Source organism: Hylobates moloch, unplaced genomic scaffold (genome assembly GCF_009828535.3).
Source record: "Hylobates moloch isolate HMO894 unplaced genomic scaffold, HMol_V3 SCAFFOLD_15, whole genome shotgun sequence".
NCBI lineage: Eukaryota > Metazoa > Chordata > Mammalia > Primates > Hylobatidae > Hylobates > Hylobates moloch.
This window is the reverse complement of record NW_026652290.1, coordinates 48041782-48061646: the sequence shown is the minus strand read 5'-3', so window position 1 is coordinate 48061646 and position 19865 is coordinate 48041782. Positions and strand designations below refer to the sequence as shown.

General features: G+C 45.3%; 1 protein-coding gene across 14 annotated transcripts in view; it reads right to left on the bottom strand.

The window, feature by feature from the left end:
* Positions 1 to 422: 422 nt before the first annotated feature.
* Positions 423 to 19865, bottom strand: part of PRPSAP2 (phosphoribosyl pyrophosphate synthetase associated protein 2) — a 70085-nt gene continuing 50642 nt past the window's right edge. For 12 of the 14 annotated variants that reach the window (XM_032177032.2, XM_032177024.2, XM_032177031.2 and 9 more), the window contains 3 exons: positions 19698 to 19846; positions 5538 to 5608; positions 426 to 717 (listed from right to left, as the gene is read on the bottom strand). In XM_032177032.2, the coding sequence (XP_032032923.1) occupies positions 508 to 717; positions 5538 to 5608; positions 19698 to 19846 (430 nt within the window). In that variant the 3' untranslated portion in view covers positions 426 to 507. Of the gene's footprint in view, positions 718 to 5537; positions 5609 to 19697; positions 19847 to 19865 lie in introns of all 14 variants that reach the window. The other 2 variants (XM_058428492.1, XM_058428493.1) reach the window with 1 other exon arrangement.

Below are 19865 nucleotides of genomic sequence, written 5' to 3'. Positions count from 1 at the left end.
GACTAATGGCAGTGAGAGAAAATGTGAAGTGACAGCTAATGGGTATGGGGTTCCTTTCTAGGGAGAAGAAAATGTTCTAAAATCAACTATGGTAATGACTGCACAACTCTGAACATTCTAAAAACCAATGAGTTGTATACATTATTATTATTATTATTATTATTTTTTTTGAGACAAGAGTCTTGTTCTGTCACCCAGGCTGGAATGCAGTGGCACAATCTCAGCTCACTGCAGCCACTGCCCCCTGGGTTCCAGTGATTCTCTTGCCTCAGCCTCCCAAGTAGCTGGGATTACAGGCGTGTGCCACCACGCCCACCTAATTTTTGTATTTTTAGTAGAGACGGGGTTTCACCCTGTTGGCCAGGCTGGTCTCCAACTCCTGACCTCAGGTAATCCACCTGCCTCGGCCTCCCAAAGTGCTGGGATTATAGGCGTCAACCACTGCACCCAGCCCTTGAATCCTTTCTCAGCCACAAGAGATCTCAGTCTTGTCCTGACTCTCTGTAACTAAAGATTAAGATGTGCCAAAAGCCCAGGCAGCTGTACCCACACACACCCAGCCCCTGTTACCTCATCAATGGCAGACTCTTCAATCAGCCGGGGGGCATCAGAAGACAACAAGCCATGAGTTGCCATCACAAAGATCTTATATGCACCTCTTTCCTTCAGGGTCTCTGCTGCAGCAAGAAAGCTGTCAACATCATCAATGATGTCATCCTGCCAAAGCACAGATGGAAAAGAATGCATATGAGCACTTCTACAATAATAGGTTAGACAACCAGGAAAAAAAAAAAGGGTCTGCCTACATTTATTGTGAAAAATCTGCTCTTCCATTTGGCCTTGTGCAGACAGCACGGCCCCATGTTCCCATCACCGTGCCCCATGGCAGCCCTCCAGGACTTTCACATGAGCCTCTTCCTGCACAGCACCTGCCACTATTGGGGCTATCTCCCACCACACTCCAGGCTCCCAGGGGTAGCACTATTTTCTGCACCGTAACTGGCCAACACTGTGCTGTCATAATGCAGGTCACACCAGAAATGATAGAGGTATGATTTTCTTTTTTTGTTTTTAATGCACAGAAAAAGTGTTAAAAGATGTTTTTGACTCTGGGTAATAGAATTATGGGTGCCTCTTTCCCCCGCTGCTTCTTCTTGCTACTTTCCTTTTTTCCAAATTTTCTCCACTGAGCATATGGGAAATATGTTTTTTTACATGTTATTACAATGGAAAAAATAATAATGATTATTGTTTTTAATAATAAAATACCCAGTTCAGTGGTTTCCAATCTAGAGACTAGATTCCCAGGCTCCCAAGAGTTATTTTAAACCCATTATGGCATCAAACGTTGTCTAGAGTTGAATAAATATTCATATATTTATTTTACATACATATTATTACTCTTTAATTGCATACTGAAGTTACTATGATCAAAAATATACATAAAAAGGCCAGGCGTGATAGCTCATGCCTATAGTCCCAGCACTTTGGGAGGCTGAGGTGGGAGGATTGCTTGAGCTCAGGAGTTCAAGACCAGCCTGAGCAACATGATGAAACCCAGTCTCTACAAAAACAGAAAACAAAAATTAGCCATGCATGCTGGTACACACCTGTAGTCCTAGCTACTTGGGAGGCTGAGGCAGGAGGATTGCTTTAGCCAGGAGGTAGAAGTTGCAGTGATCTGTGATCAAGCCACTGCACTCCAACCTGGGCAGCAGACCCAGACCATACCTCAAAAAAAAATACACACACACATACACACACACACACACACACACACACACACACACACACATGCTACTTAAAAAGTCCTACTAGTAAAATGGTACAGCCACTTTGGAAAACAGTTTGACAGTCTCTTATAAGACTATATTTGCAACTACCATGCAAACCAACAACTGCATTTATAAGTGCAATTATCCCAGAGAAATTAAAACTCTGTTCACACAAAAACCTATACATGAATGTACATGGCGAGTTTTATGTATAATAGCCCCAACCTGGAAATCATCCAAATGTCCTTCAACAAATAAACGCTGGTACTTCTATACAATGGGATACTGCCCAGCAATGAAAAGGAATAGAATATTAATATACAAAACAACCTAGATGGATCTCAGGGGAATCATGGTAGGTTAAACAAAACTCAGAAGGTTATATACCATAGATTCCATTTATATGACATTCTTGAAATAATAATTAGAAAGAGGACAGATCAGTGGTTGCCAGTGCTGTGGCTTAAATGTTTTTGTCCCTCCAAAATTCATGTGTTGGAAACTTATTCCCCAGTGCAACAGTGTTGGGTGGTGGGGTCTTTGGGAAAGTGTTTAGGTTGTGAGGGCTCCACCATCAGGAATGAATTCATGTCGCTATAAAAAGGCTTGTGGGAGTGGGTTTGCCTCTTTCCTGGCCTTCTGAAGGAAAGTTCATTCCTTTTTGTCCTTCTGCCTTATGCCATGTGAGGACACAGCAAGGCGGCCCTCACCAGACCAAATGCTGGTGCCATGATTTGGACTTACAGCCTCTAGAGCTATTAGAGAATAAATTTCTTCTGTTCTTTATAAACAACCTAGTCTCAGGTGTTATAGCAGCACAAAGTGGACAAAGACACAAGGGGTTGCAGATTGGGTGGGAAGGATGTCAGTGTAGCTATGAAAGGAAGCATGAGGGTGCCTTGCAGTGAAGGAGCAATTCTGTGTCCTGACTGTGGTGGTGGTTCCACAAAGCTACCCATGGTAAGACTGCGTTCACACACACACACTACATACACAACTGGTGCTGTCTGAAGGACCTCTGTGGCTGTGGCACTGAGAATTTTCAGGCTGTGTTATACTGTACTATAGTTAAGCAAGATGGAGCATGCTGGGTAATGAATACACAGGATGTCCCTGTGTATTTCCCCCTACTTCCTGTGGATTTATAATTACTTCAAAATAAAAACGTTTTTTAAAAAAATGCACTGGCGGCCGGGTGCAGTGGCTCGCGCCTGTAATCCCAGCACTTTGGGAGGCCAAGGTGGGCAGATCACGAGGTCAGGAGTTCGAAACTAGCCTGGCGAATATGGCGAAACCCCGTCTCTACAAAAAAAATACAAAAATTAGCCAGACGTGGTGACGTGCACCTGTAGTCCCAGCTACTTGGGAGGCTGAGGCAGGAGAATCGCTGGAACCCAGGAGGTAGAGGTTGCAGTAAACTGAGATCACGCCACTGCACTCCAGCCTGGGTGACACAGTGAGACTCTGTCTCAAAAAAATAAAAATAAACAAATAAATAAAAATGCAGCGGCACTAGAACAGGGGGGAAAGGTGCTAGTGAATCCACAGCAACTTGTTAGTATAGACTTTGCCAACTAAGGAATAAGTAAGGGACAGCTATTACCCTGGAGGGTGATGTGAGAGATTTTTTTTTTTTTTTTTTTTTTGAGACAGAGTCTTGCTCAGTCACCCAGGCTGGAGTGTAGTGGCACGATCTCGGCTCACTGCAACCTCCACCTCCCAGGTTCATGCCATTCTCCTGCCTCAGCCTCCCGAGTAGCTGGGACTACAGGAGCCCACCACTACGCCCGGCTAATTTTTTGTATTTTTAGTAGAGACGAGGTTTCACCGTGTTAGCCAGGATAGTCTTGATCTCCTGACCTACACCCGTCTTGGCCTCCCAAAGTGCTGGGATTACAGGCGTGAGCCACCACGCCCGGCCCCAGAGAGATGTTCTAACCTGAAAAGGGTGTGTACAAAATTATCAAGCACTAGGGATAATGTGAGGCACCCACTACAGAACTTGGGAGATGGGTGTGACCACTTTGGAAACAATTTGGCAGCACCTTGTAAAGTTAAAAATGTGCATACCTTCAGACCCAGCAACTCCACTCCCAGGCACCTTGAAACTCTCACATTTTTGCACCAGAAAATAGGCACAAGGATGTTCAAAGCAGTACCATTGCCTCAGTCAGTTGTGTAGCAATTATACCAAAGACACAACACATAGCAGTGAAAAAGAATGAAGTACAACTTCCTGCCACTACACAGGTAAATTTCAATAACAGTGTTGAGCAAGAAAGTCCCAAAGTACACAAAGACATCATTTACATAAACATCAAAGACAAGGAAAAAAGACAGCATTTAAGGCCACAAACCCTCATGGCTGACTACAGGATCAAGATGGGCAGCTTTCACATCAGTGACAACTTCTGAGGCAAAGAGACCAGGGTAAGCCCAGAGGAGGCCTCTAGGTACCTGGTGATAGTCTATGCCTCAAGTGAGCTAGCGGGTACCCAGTGTTCATTCTATTCTTTAAAATATACAGGCATTAAGTGCACTCTTTTTGTGCACTGGTCTTATGATGTGTGAAAGGATGCATGTTTCGAACAGTTATAATCAACTTTGTACTTTACTTTTTTTTTGTTTTGAGATGGAATCTCACTCTTTCTCCCAGGCTAGAGTGCGGTGGCAAAATCTTGGCTCACTGCAACCTCCGCCTCCCAGGTTCAAGCGATTCTCCATGATCAGCCTCCCAAGTAGCTGAGATTACAGGTGTGCGCCAACATGTCCAGCTAATTTTTGTACTTTTAGTAGAGATGGGGTTTCACCATGTTGGCCAGGCTGGTCTTGAACTCCTGACCTCAGGTGATCCGTCTGCCTCGGCCTCCCAAAGTGCTGGGATTACAGACATGAGCCACTGTGCCTGGCCTGTACTTTACTTTTATCACAGAATAATATCTCATGTTATGACAGGATGACTTTTTTTTTTTTTTTTTTTCTGAGACACAGCCTCACCCTGTCACCCAGGCTGGAGTGCAGTGGCATGATCTTGGCTCACTGCAACCTCTGAGCCCCAGGCTCAAGGGATCCTCCTGCCTCAGCCTCTCAAGTAGCTGGGACTACAGGTATGTGCCACCAAGTTCAGCTAATTTTTGTATTTTTTGTAGAGACGGGGTTTCGCCATGTTGCCCAGGCTGGTCTTGAACTCCTGAGCCCAAGCGATTGGCCTGCCTTGGCGTCCCAAAGTGCTGGGATTACAGGCATGAGCCAACGAGCCCAGCCAGTAGTTAGCAATTTTAAAATAAAGAATAGCATTTTCCAATTTCTGGGCCAAAGCAAACATTTAGCACAAGGCACCAATTTAATAAGAATTATCTGGCCATACTACTATCCTTAGGCCTTTATATGCCGAGAATTAACAAATAAATTGGCCAGGTGCAGTGGCTCACGCCTGTAATCCCAACACTTTGGGAGGCCGAGGCAGGTGGATCACTTAAGTTCAGGAGCTTGAGACCAGCCTGGCCAACATGGTGAAACCCCATCTCTACTAAAAATACAAAAATTACCTAGGTGTGGTGGCAGGCACCTGTAATTCCAGCTACATGGGAGGCTGAGGCAGGAGAATCGTTTGAACCTGGGAGGCAGAGGTTGCAGTGAGCCGAGATTGTGCCACTGCACTCCAGCCTGGGCGACAGCGAGTCTCTGTCACAAAATCAATCAATCGATCAACAGAATAACAATGGCAAATACCAGAATTAATAATAAAAGAGGTCTACATACCACGATGATGGCAATCCTTCCTCCAACATCACCCACAACAGTGATTGGGGGCTTTTCTTTAGGAATCAGCACTGGTTGGAATAAAACACACACACCAAAATTTTTATATTAAAAAGTAAAACAAAACTTTAAAGAAGTTAGTATCTCAAGATAAAAACATTCAACCAACTAGGAATAGAAGGGAATTTCCTCAATCTGATTAAGGGCAACTACAAAAACCCACAGCTAACTTGTACTTTATGGCCGAAGGCCAAAAGCTTTCCCCTAAGATCAGGAACCAGACAAGGATGCCCACTGCACCACTGCCATTCACCATCATACTGGATACTCTAGCAAGGGAAATGAAAGGCATCCAGATCAGAAAGGAAAAGTAAAACTATCTCTATTAGCAGATGACATGTTCCTACATATTGAAAATGCCCAAGAATCCACAAATCCACCTACCAAAGCTAATATACAAATTCAGCCAAGTTGCCAAGTACAAAATCAACACACACAATCAGCTGCTACACAGCAGCACTGAACAATCAAAAGAGGGAATTGAGAAAGCAATTCCAGGCCGGGCGCAGTGGCTCACGCCTGTAATCCCAGCCCTTTGGGAGGCTGAGGCGGGCGGATCACGAGGTCAGGAGATCGAGACCATCCTGGCTAACATGGTGAAACCCCATCTCTACTAAAAATACAAAAAAAAAAAAAAAAAAAAAAAAATTAGCCAGGTGTGCTGGTGGGCACCTGTAGTCCCAGCTACTTGGGAGGCTGAGGCAGGAGAATGGCGTGAACCTGGGAGGCAGAGCTTGCAGTGAGCCAAGATCGCACCACTGTACTCCAGCCTGGGCGACAGAGCGAGACTAAAAAAACAGAAATCAATTCCATTTACAAAAGGAGGCAAAAGAATAAAATACCAGGAATAAATTTAACCAAGGACTTGTGAAAACTACAAATCATTATTGAAAGAAATTTAAGAATAGGATTCTTGGCCAGGAGCAGTGGTTCACATCTGTAATCCCAGCACTTTGGGAGGCCGAGCTGGGTGGATTTCTTGAGCCCAGGAGTTCGAGACCAGCCTGGGCAACACAGTGAAACACCATCTCTACAAAAAAAAATACAAAAATTAGCCAGGTTTGGTGGTAGCACATGCCAGTAGTCCCAGCTACTCAGAGGGCTGAGGTGGGAGGATCACTCGATCCTGGGAGGTGGGGGTTGCACTGAGCCAAGATCATGCCACTGCACCCCAGCCTGGGCAACAGGGCAAGATCTTATCTCAAAAAAAAAAGAAAAAAAAAAAAAAAGAAAGAAAACAGAATTCTTAGATATTATACTGAAAGACAAGCAACAAAAATATAAATTGGACTTAATCAAAATTAAAATCTTTTGTGGCTGGGCGTGGTGGCTTGCGCCTATAATTCCACACTTTGGGAGGCTGAGGAGACAGGATTGCTTGGGCTCAGGAGTTCAAAACCATCCGGGGCAACACAGTGAGACCCCATCTCTACAATTTTTTTTTTTTTTTAAATTACCCAGGCATGGTGATGTGCACCTGTACTCACAGCTACCCAGAAGGCTGAGGCAAGAGGATCACTTGAGCCTGGGAGGTTCCGAGGCTGCACTGAGCCATGATCATGCTACTGCACACTCCAGCCGGAATGACACAGTGAGACCCTGTCTCAATAAAAAATAAATAAAAAAGAGAGCCAGGCACAGTGGCTCATGGCTGTAATCTCAGCACTCTGGGAGGCTGAAGTGGGTGGATCACGAGGTCAGGAATTCGAGACCAGCCTGGCCAACATGGTGAAACCCCCATCTCTACTAGAAATACAAAAAATTAGCTAGGCATGGTGGTGCGCACTTATAATCCCAGCTACTAGGGAGGCTGAGGCAGGAGAATTGCTTGAACCCAGGAGGTGGAGGTTGCAGTGAGCGGAGATGCACCATTGCATTCCGGCCTGAATGACAGAGCAAGACTCCGTCTCAAAAAAAAAAAATATATATATATAAAAATAAATAAATAAATAAATAAATAAATAAATGGGGCGAGGCACGGTGGTTCATGCCTGTAATCCCAGCACTTTGGGAGGCCGAGGCGGGTGGATTATGAGGTCAGAAGATCGAGACCATTCTGGCTAACACGGTGAAACCCCGTCTCTACTAAAAATACAAAAAATTCGCTGGCGTGGTGGCAGGCGCCTGTAGTCCCAGCTACTTGGGAGGCTGAGGCAGGAGAATGGCGTGAACCTGGGAGGTGGAGCCTGCAGTGAGCCGAGATCATGCCACTGCACTCCAGCCTGGGTGACAGAGCAAGACTCCGTCTCAAAAAATTAATTAATTAATAAAATAAAAATAAAAAAATAAATAGATAAAAATAAAAAAGTAAAAAAAAAAAATCCTACAGAATGGCAGAAAATATTTGCATATCATGTATCTGGTAAGAGTCTAGTATCCAAAATATATAAAGTAGGCTGGGCATGGTGGCTCATGCCTGTAATCCCAGCACTTTGGGAGGCCGAGGTGGATAGATTGCCTGCCTGAGTTCAGGAGTTTGAGACCAGCCTGAGCAACATGGTGAAACCCTGTCTCTATAAAAAAAATACAAAAATTAGCAGGGTGTGGTGGTGCATGTCAGTAGTCACAGCTACTTAGGGGGCTGAGGTGAGAGGAACACTTGGGCCCGGGAGGTCAAGGCTCCAGTGAACCACGACTGCACCACTGCACTCCAGCCTGGGTGAGACAGTGAGGCCCTGTCGCACACACACAAAAAAAAATATATATATATATATATGCCATATGCCAAAATACATAAAGAACTTTTATAATTCAACAATAAAAAGACAAACCGAGTTCAAAAGTGGCCGAAGGATTTCAATAGATATTTCTCCAAAGATATACAAATCAAGTCATTAGCCATTAGGGAAATGTTTATCAAAATCACAATGAGATGCCACTTTATGCCCACTGGGCTGGCTACAATAAAAAAAGTAGAAAATAAGTGTTGATGAGGATGTGGAGAAACTGGAATCTTTGTACATTACTGGTAGGAATATAAAATGGTGCAGCTGCTGTGAAAAAAGAGTCTGGCAGTTCCTCAAAAAGTTAAACATACACCAAATGACCCAGCAATTCCGATCCCAGGTATAGGCCATGAGAAATGAATCATCTATCCACACAGAAAACTCATACATGAATATACAGAGCAGCATAGCCAGAAGTGGAAACAACCCAAATTCCTTTCAAATGCTGACAATGAAACATTATCCAGCCATCAAAAGCAATGAAGTACTGACAAGTGCTATCACACGGATGAACCTCAAAAACATGCTCAAAGAAAGAAGCCAGATACAAAAGCCCACATATTATATGATTCCATTTATATGAAGTGTCCAGATTAGGCAAACATCCACAGAAACAGAAAGGAGATAAGTGGTTGCCAGGGGCTGGGGGACGGCGGCATGGTGAAACTACTTAATGGGTGCAGGGTGTTCTTCTGGGGCAATGAGAAGTTTTGAAACTAGAAAGAAATGCTAACTGCACAAAACTGTGAATATACTGAAAGCCAGTAAATTTTATACTTTTAAATGGTTAATTCTATGTTATGTGACTTTGACTTCAATTTTCTTTTAAGGCAATGTCACAAAAAGAAAAAGTGAAAGTACTGTTCTAGATTGGGGCTTTTCAACTGCTGAGATCTTGGGCCAGACACGTTTATGCTCTAAGGGACCACCCTGTGTACTGTGAGAAGTTTAGCAGCATGCTTGGCCTCTACTCACTAGATGCTAGTAGCCACCCCCTTGATTGTGACAATCAAAACTATCTCCAGACATTTCCAAATGACCTCTAGGAGACAATGTCCACTCCCTAATTGAGAACCACTACTCTAGATTGAAAGAGATGAAAGACATATGACAACCAGAGGCAAAATGTGTGACCTTAGGTGAGCATCAGAAGAGGACAAAAAAGTATAACAAAACAAAGCAAAGCAAGATAAATTCCAGAACTGAAGTGACTTTTTACATTTTCAACAGTCCTACTCCCAGGACAGTTGACCTCAATGCCGGTGAAAAAGTATAATGAATCACCCTTTAGGAAATCAATTTGACAAAAAGCCTTATATTCATACCTTCTGACTCATTAATCTCACTTTTAGAAGCTTGAAATGAAATAAGCCAAAGTATGGGAAAAGTGTTTTATCCACATATATTCACTGCCACATTATAAGGGCAAAGAACAGAAGAAAACATAAAAACCCCAAATTAGGCTGTGGTTGGGTGGTCTAAGCCACATTCATACGATGGGGTATTAGCCATAAAAATGCTGTTTACAAGAGGCTGAGGTGGACAAATCGCTTGAGCCTGGGAGGTCAAGGCTGCAGTGAGCCGTGACTGTCACTGCACTCCAGCCTGGGTGACAAAGTGAGACCCAGTCTCAAAGAAAAAAAAAAGAAATTGCTGTTTCTTTTGAAAGTTTCTGGTGACCTGAGACGACACGTCGGGCAGCTGGGAGAAGGAGGCAGCGACATGCACAACTACGTATTAAGCATGCATCGCAGCTCTATGAAAATAAGGGTGAAAAACTAAAAAGAGGCTCACCAAATTAAGGTGGTGTGTCTTTGAATAGTGGGATCAAGCACTAATTATTATTTTCTTCTTTTATGGATAATATTTTCAAATATTATATATAGTGCTTATATTCTGAAAAAGTATTTTCATTGTTTTTTAGTAGGCATATTTTCATCTATAAGAAATCAGAGGATATAAAACAATTTTTAAAATCTAACACTAAATAACAAAATCTTTATAATCGAGAATGCTACAGGAAGAATGCTTTCTTTTCCCTTCATATATTATTTGCTAGTACCTTAAAAAAGTATTCCATGTAAGGTGTCCAATCATCAAATGTATAAAAACAATCCAATATTTAGGATCTGTGAAACTAAAATTCTACTGCATTCCCAAAGACAGCCTGTAGTGATCACTACTTGAGTCAAAACATAGAAACATTAAAATTATGAATGAAACATAAAGATCACATGAGTAAAGAAATATTAGAAAGAACATAGAGATCATCCAGTCCCATGACCTCATTTCCAGATGGGAAACTGTAGTTCAGTGTCTGCAGCCCAGAGTCCACTCCCAAAGGCCACACCGAAAGCTAACACCCGGCAAGTTCCAAAGAAGCAGCGCTCATCTAAAGACTGCCAACGCGTTCCTCATCACAGCCCATGCGCTTACAGGACTGAAGAGGAACATATATTCTTTCATGCTCCCAGGCATGGCTCATCTCACCGATGGTCCCAGCCAGCCCTTGCAGGGTTCTGCTGAGGTTCCTAGATACAAGCCCCTCTGAGGCCAGGCAAGGATTCTGAAAGGGAGCAGCAGCCCCAGGCCTACCCCCCAGCACCAACAGCCTGGGCACGTGAGGCTGTGGGAAATGCACACACAAGCAAAAGGCTTTGAGGTCCTGAGCCAAACACTTTATTAACACCCTCCCAGCCCCAAATCCTGAACCCTGGCTCTATCTCCTGCCTTCCTCCTCGTTAAATCCCCATCACTAAGTCCAAGAGACCCAAGAGCACAGTAGAAAAAGCACAGGTTTTAGTCAGACATGTCCAGCTCGTCACTATGTGACTGCAGGGAAGTCGCTTTCTCTTTCTGATCCTGTTTATCTATAAACTGGAAAATCATCACTCAATTAAAAGGGCTGTACTGGAGACTAATACACTAAAAATGTTCATTCCCTCCTGCTATCTTTTTTAGAGACAGGGTCTCACTCTGTCACACAGGCTGGAGTGCAGTGGCACCATCATGGCTCACTGCAGCCTCGACTTCCTGGGTTCAAGTGATCCTTTCACCTCAGACTCTCAAGTAGCTGGGATTACAGGTACACCACCATGACTGGCTAATTCTTTTTTTTTTTTTTTTGAGAGGTAGTCTCACTGTGTTGCCCAGGCTGGAGTGCAGTGGCACAATGTCAGCTCGCTGCAACCTCTGCCTCCTGGGTTCAAGTGATTCTCCAGCCTCAACCTCCTGAGTAGCTGGGATTACAGGCACGCGCCACCACACCTGGCTAATTTTTATATTTTTAGTAGAGACAGGGGTTTCACCATGTTGGTCAGGTGGATCTTGAACTCCTGACCTCATGATCCACCCACCTCGGCCTCCCAAAGTGCTGGGATTACAGGTGTGAGCCACTGCGCCCAGCCGCCTGGCTAATTTTTAAACTTTTTGTAGAAACGGGGTTGTGCTATGTCACCCAGGCTGGTCTCAAACTCCTGGGCTCAAGCAAACCTTCTACCTCAGCCTTCCAAAGTGCTAGGATTAAAGGAGTGCGCCAAAGTACCTGGCCTCCTTCCCATCATCTTTTTAACATTTCTCAATGTGCTCTGTCACTTTCATTCCCATTGTTACCAACCCCTAGAGCAACAACGCACAACAGAAATACAAAGTGACAAATGAAAGCCACATATGCAATTTCAGATTTTCTAGTAGCCACATTACAAAAGCACAAAAAAAGGTAAAATTAATTTTAATAACATGTTTGATTTGATTCAATATATCAAAATATTACCATTTTAACACAGAATCAATAAAACTTCACCAATGAGATATTTACATTAAAGTTTTCAGATTAGGGGTGTGTGTCCTTCACACTCCCACTGCTCCCCACCCCATTCCCAGTGCGCAGGAGCCACACATAGCTGGTGGCCACCCGACTGGACAGCACAGCCCAAGAGATCAAGCTCTCCTCCCATGTGCCTGCTCAACATCATCAGCCTCCCGGATCTGGCCTCTGCACTTCCAGTTTGTTTTCCATGCAACCTATCTCAAACACAGATGCAGGCCTGGCCTGCTGAACACTAAATGGCCCGGATCGAGAGCCTTCGTGGGCCGCCTTCTAGGATGCGAGTGTATTTACTGGTATTCAAAGTCTTCCTCGGTTGGCTTCCCACAGATACTGCTACCTTAGTCCATCTGTTCCCTCCAGGGGCCTCCTGGTAGTCAGGCTAGTGTCCTCCTGGCCACACCATGGCCCATCACTGAACGTCTCATCACTGCAGTGTCCTATCTCACTCACATAAGGCAGGCAGCGCTGGGCCCTGAGGGCTCGTCCTGGGCTTTCCACCGTCTTGGCCTATCATATGGGTCAACTCTGAGGATGGCCTCTTGTTGCTCTTTTTCAGAACAACAACAGGCCCAAGAACACACAGCTGATAAGTGATGGTGCCAGATGCAAACTCCAGCTCAGTCCCCCACCCCTCAGGAGATTTAACACCTGCCCAGATGGCCTTCCATTTCCACCTCAGCTGGGATCTACAAAGTATAGCTGGAATCCCAGCTGTGTGCACGGCTATCCCAATCACACTAGTTCCTTCTCTGTTTTTTTTCCCTCTATTTATAAATGAGCAAACTCCTAGGCAAGGCAAAAACCTAACAGTCCAGAATATACCTCTGTGACCTAAAAATTATTTTGAGCTGAAAGCATTTGAGTTCCTGAAGTCCCTTATATGCTGAAAAGCAGAGCCTCACAAAATAACTCAAAAGAACTCAACTGTGATAAATCTCCTCCCTGGGAACACCAGGGAAGACTGACTCTTATCGCTTAAGATTAGAAGACGTCTAGACCACACCTAAACAGACGCTGTCAAAAACTAGCCTCTCTCCCATCTTTTCTCCTCAGCGCCCACTTCCCATCAGTCCCCTCCCTCCTCCTCTTCCCCTATTAAGAAGTCATCTCAGCCAGGTGCCTGTAATCCCAGCACATTGGGAGGCCAAGACGGGCGAATCACTTGTGGTCATGAGTTCGAGACCAGCCTGGCCAACATGGCGAAACTCTGTCTCTACTAAAAAAAAAAAAAAAAAAATACAAAAATTACCTGGGCATGGTGGCATGTACCGGTAGTCCCAGCTACCCAGGAGGCTGAGGCAGGAGAATGGGCTGAACCTGGGAGGCAGAGGTTGCAGTGAGCCATGATTGCACCACTGCACTCCAGGCTGGGCAAAAGAGCATTTCAAAAAAAAAATCAACTGTTTTCCCACAGGGGCCTTTTCTGCCCCTCCTGTTCCCCTATTAAGATGCTATATAAGCCCCAAATTCTAACCACTTCAAGTCACATTTTTGTGACTCACACAAGAGTTTAATTACACACATCTGTATGTATGTGATTTAAACTGTCTTTCCTCTTCCTCATCTGTCTTTTGCCAGTTTAGTCCATATGCCACCAAACACTGAATCTATGAGGGCAGGGGGTTAGGGTTCTTCCCCAACAACTCGAAGGTGGCATTTTTTTTTTAATTAAGAAGATGTTATTAAGGCATGGGGAAGTTTCTTAAACACAAAAACAAATTCATGCATAACTCTACCACCCCAACCCAACCCAACCACATTCATTCTTCATATTCCCTCCTGGTCCTTGCATAGACAAAGAGAGTGCTGTGGTCTGAAGATGGTGTCCTCTCAAAATGCTATGTTGGAACTTAATACCCAATGTGATAGTATTAACAGCTGGGGCCTTTGGGAAATGATTAAGTCTCAAGGCCTCTGCCTTCATGAACAGGATTAGTGCCCTTACAGAGAGCTGCCTTGCTCCTTCCACCATCTGAGGACACAGTAACAAGGTGCCACCTCAGGAGCAGAGTGAGCCCTCACCAGACACCAATCTGCTGGTGCCTTGATCCAGGACTTCCCAACCTCCAGAACTGTGAGCAATGAATTTCTGTTGCTTATAAATTACCCGGTCTGGCCGGGTGCCGTGGCTCATGCCTGTAATTCCAGCACTTTGGGAGGCTGAGGTGGACGGATCACCTGAAGTCGGGGGTTCGCGACCAGCCTGACCATCATGGAGAAACTCTGTCTCTCCTAAAAATACAAAAATTAGCCAGTCGTGGTAGTGTGCGCCTATAATCCCAGCTACTCGGGAGGCTGAGGCAGGAGAATCGCTTGAACCCGGGAGGTGGAGGTGGAAGTTGCGGTGAGCCAAGATCGCGTCATTGCACTCCAGCCTGGGCAACAAGAACGAAACTCTGTCTCAAAAAAAAGAAAAATTACCAAGTCTAAGGTATTTTGTTATAGTAGCCTTAACAAACTAAGACAGAAATTGGTACTGAGAAGTGAGTTGCTGCTGTATCAAATACCCACCAATGCAGGAGTGGCTTTGGAGCTGGGTAATGGGAAGAGGCTGGAAGAGGAAAAGGCTAGAAAAAGACTGTATTGCTACGTACAGACTGTAAAGGGGAGCTCTGTTTGAGGGTTCTGCTTTGGTTTGGATGTAGTTTGTCTCCACCAAAACTTATGTTAAAAATTTGGGCCAGGTGCGGTGGCTCACACCTGTAATCTCAGCACTTTGGGAGGCCGAGGTAGGCGGATTGCCTGAGCTCAGGAGTTCAACCAGCCTGGGCAACAAGGTGAAATCCCATCTCTACTAAAATACAAAAAATTAGCTGGGCGTGGCGGCATGCACCTGTAGTCCCAGCTACTCAGGAGGCTGAGGCAGAAGAACTGCTTGAACCCGGGAGGTGGAGGTTGCAGTGAGCCAAAATCACGCCACTGCACTCCAGACTGGGCAACAGAGAAAGACTTCGTCTCAAAAAAAAAAAAAAAAAAAAAAAAAAAAATTGATCCCCAGTGTGCACTATTGAGAGGTGGGGCCTAGTGGGAGATGTTTGGGTCACAGAGGTAGATCCTTCATGAATGGATTAATGCCTTCCTATAGGGGCGAGTGAGTTCTTGCTCTCAGGGCACTTAGTTCCCGTGAGAGTAGGTTGTTATAAAAATGAGTTTGGCTTCCCAGACTCTCTCGTTTCCTCTCTTGCCATGTGATCTCTCTGCACCCGCCTGCTCACTTTTCTTCTTCACCATGTTTCAACCCAGTGTGTGGCCCTCACCAGAAACTGCCAGATGTGATGCTATGCTCTTTAACTTCCCACCCTGAAGAACTGTGAGCTAAATAAATGTGTCTTCTTTATAGAATACCCAGTCTTATGTAGTCTGTTATAGGAACACAAAACAGACTAAGACAGGCTCAGAAGAAAACAGCTGTAAAGAAAGCCTCAATCTTCTTAGAAATGATCTAAGTGGTCATGATCACAATGCTAGTAGAAAAACAGACAGTAGACTGGTCATGGTGGCTCACACCTGTAATTTCAGCACTTTGGGAGGCTGAGGTGGAAGGATCACTTTGAGCCCAAGAGTTCAAAACCAACCTGGACAACATGGCAAAACTCCAACTCTACATAAAATACAAAAATTAGCCAGAAATGGTGGCACATGCCTGCAGTCCTAGCTACTTAGGAGGCTGAGGTGGGAGGATCGATTGAGCCCAGGAGGTCAAGGCTGCTGTGAGCTGTGATCACACCACTGCACTCCAGCCTGGGCAAGAGAGTGAAACACTGTCTTGAAAAAAAAAAAAAAAAATGGTAGGGTGCGGTGGCTCATGTCTGTAATCCCAGCACTTTGGGAGGCTGAGGCAGGCGGACCACTTGAGGTCAGGAGTTTTGAGACCAACCTGGCCAACATGGTGAAATGCCGTCTCTATTAAAAATACAAAAATGAGCCAGGCGTGGTGGTGTGCGCCTGTAGTCCCAGCTACTCGGGAGGCCGAGGCATGAGAATTGCTTGAACCCGGGAGCTGGAGGTTGCAGTGAGCCGAGATTGCACCACTGCATTCCAGCCTGGGTGACAGAGTGAGACTCCATCTCAAAAAAAAAAAGGGCAGTGAAATAGAATCTCTGGCAAAAGAGGGTGCATGGCTGCTCTTGACTGCTTATACTAAAATCCAAGAAGATGAATTAAAGATGAGATTTATCATCAAAGGGGAGGTAGAACTTAAATATTTGGAAAATTATCAGCCTGGCCATCTTGTAAAGAATGTAAAAGCAAGGCTGGATGCAATGGCTCAGGCCTATAAGCCCAACAGTTTGGGAGGCCGAGGAGGGAGGATTGCTTGAGCCCAAGAGTTTGTGACCAGCCTAGGCAACAAAGCAAGACCCCGTTTCTACCAAAAAAAAAAAAAAAAAAAATTAGCCAGGCCTGGTGCACACACCTATAGTCCCAGCTACTTGGGAGGCTGAGGTAGGAGAATGGCTTGGGCCCGGGAGGTCGAGGCTGCAGTGAGCTCTGATCGCACCACTGTACTCCAGCCTGGAAAACAGATCAAGACTCTGTCTCAAAAAAAAAAAAAAAAGGCAAAAACATGTTCAGGACAGAACTCCAAGGGTGTAGCCAAGCAAACTTTTCTTTTTTCTGTTTTTTTTTTTTTTGAGATGGAGTCTCACTCTGTTGCCATGCTGGAGTACGGTGGCACAGTCTCGGATCTCGGCTCACTGCAACCTCCGACTCCCTGGTTCAAGCGATTCTCCTGCCTCAGGCTCCCGAGTAGTTGGGATTTAAGGCACGAACCACCATGCTCAGCTAATTTTTGTATTTTTTGTAGAGACGGGGTTTCATCATGTTGGCCAGGCTGGTCTTGATCTCCTGACCTGGTGATCCACCTGCCTCGGCCTCCCAAAGTGCTGGGATTACAGGTGTGAGCCACCGCGCCCAGCCACCAAGCAAACATTTGATAAGGAATTAGTATGGATAGAAAGAAGCCAGATGGCCAGGAGTGGTGGCTCACACCTGTAAGCACTTCGGGAGGCTAAGGCGAGTGGATCACTTGAGCTCAGGAGTTCAAGACCAGCCTGGGCAACATGGTAAAACTTTGTCTCTACAAAAAAATACAAAAATTAGCCAGGTGTGGTGGCAAGTGCCTGTAGTTCCAGCTACTCATGAGGCTGAAGTGGGAGGACTGCTTGGGCCCAGGAGGTGAGGCTGCAATGAGCCATGATCGCACAACTGCACTCTAGCCTGGGTGACAGAGACCTTGTCTCAAAAAAAAAGAACCAGATGCTGTTCATCAAGACAGTGACTCAATGACCCCAAAGGCATTTCTGAGATCTTTGTGACTGCCCATCTCATCATAAGCCTAGAATGCCAGGGTCTTAGGGGCAGAACGATTTCAAGGCTCCACTTCCCACATTCCAGAGTACTCCTTACCCACTCCAGCTACAGCTCAAGCAGGCCCAACTATGGCTCGGGCCACCCCTCTGGAAGGCACAGGCAACAAACCACAGTAGTGTCCGTGCAGTGCCATCTCCATAGGGCACAGAGTGAATGAGCTGTGGGGGCACACCTACCTCTACCCAGACTTCAAAGGGTGCCCCAAAGAGTGCCAGGGCCCAAGCAGAGAACTGTCACAGGGGCAGGGCCACCAGAGAGCCCCCACTAGGGCAATGCCCAGTGGAGTCGTGGGGGCAAGATCACCCCAAGACCCAAGACTGGTAGAACCACTAGCGTGCAACTCCAGCCCGAGAGATGCAGGCATGAGACTCCAATGACTGAGAGCTGCTGCATGGGCTGCTCCCAGCAAAGCTGTGGGAGTGGGGCCATCCAGAGCTTTGCAGGACCAACCCCTGCCCCAGTTTCTGTGGAAGGCGGGGCTTTGAGTCAACTTAAGCCTTAAGATTTAATGTTGTTTGTCTGGTTGGGTTTTAGACTTGGTCAGGACTTGTCACTCCTTTCTTCCTTCCTACTTCTCCCTTTTGGTCTCAAACTCCTGGCCTCAAGCAACCCTCCCACCTTGGCCACCCAAAACGCTGGGATTACAAGCGTGAACCACCACACTGGGACTCACTTCTCCTTTTTGGAATGGGAATGTCTATCCAATGTCTGTCCCACCATTGCATTTTGGAAGCATACAACCTGTTTGATTTCACAGGCTCACAGCTGGAGAGAAATGTGCCTCAGAGTGAATCCCAGAGCTGGAGTCTTACCCATATTTGATTTAGATGATATTTAGATGGGACTTTGGACTTCAGACTTTTGAGGTGATGCTGAAATTAAGTTAAGACTTACACGGAGTTAACATTTTGGGGGCTATTAGGATAGAATGAATGTATTTTGCATGTAAGATGAACATGAATTTTGAGGGGCCGGGGCAAAATGCTATGGTCTGAATTTTTGTGTCCTTCCAAATTCATGCTGGAACCCACTGTGGTGGTATTAAGAGGTAGGGCTTTTAGGAGGTGACTAGTTTGTTAGGACTCTGCTCTACGAAGGGAGTCAGTGCCCTTGTCAGACAGGCTTGAGGGAGTCTCCCACCTTTCTCCACCATACGAGGATGCAGTAAGAAGGTACTATCTACGAGGAACAGGCCCTCAACAGACACCAAATCTGCTGGCGCCTTTATCTTTTTTTTTTTTGAGATGGAGTTTCACTCTTGTTGCCCAGGCTGGAGTGCAATGGCGTGATCTCGGCTCACCACAACCTCTGTCTCCCGGGTTCAAGCGATTCTCCTGCCTCAGCCTCCCGAGAAGTTGGGATTACAGGCATGCACCACCACGCTTGGCTAATTTTGTATTTTTAGTAGAGAGGGGGTTTCTCCATGTTGATCAGGCTGGTCTCGAACTCCTGACCTCAGGTGATCCACCCGCCTCGGCCTCCCAAAATGCTGGGATTACAGGTGTGAGCCACTGTGCCCGGCCCATCATGAGGTCAGTGCTGGTGCCTTTATCTCGACCTTCACAGCCTCTAGAACTGTGAGCAATAAATTTCTGTTGTTTATATTACCCAGTCTAAGGTATTTCATCATAGCAGCCTGAACTAAGACAAATAGGTATACAATCTTGTATTCTGCCTTGTTCATATATATTCCATAGATTTTTCTCATTTCCAGATAGTCTTGATTATTTCAAAGGGCTGCATAATTAGCTGTACTGACACAATATAATTTACCAAGCCCTACCCTCTCGTAAACCATTTAAACCTTTCTAATATTTTGCATTAAAAACAACATCACAGTCAATAACTTTGTATATAAAAAGCTTTTTGCTTATGTTAAACTACACTCTAGTATATATTGCTGAATGAATGAATGGACTTCCCTGAAGCATCCCAACTGTCTCAATAGTCCAAACATTTTCACAGGTCTTGCAAAGAAGGACAGACTGCTTCTAAACGGCCCTACAATTTACAAGGTAATCAGAAATGCATTCGCTATTATCTGGCCAAGAAAAGTGTTAATGAGTTTTTGCCAACTTAAAAAAAAACAAAGAATGAGGAAAAAAACCACACATATAACAGTGTAGTCAGCCTTAAAATCAGAGGAAAGTGGGAAAAAGGCAGTAGCACACTTACTGGGGATCTCCAGGCTGGGGTGGATAGCAGCCACACTTCTGACCATGGGTGGGGAATGCCGTCCATCCACCAAGTCCGACTCGGCATCCTGCGCCTCTCCATGAATCACTGCAATTCCCAGACGCAGGCGCTCAGCAAAAGACTGTGCCCTGAGGGAAAACACCAGAC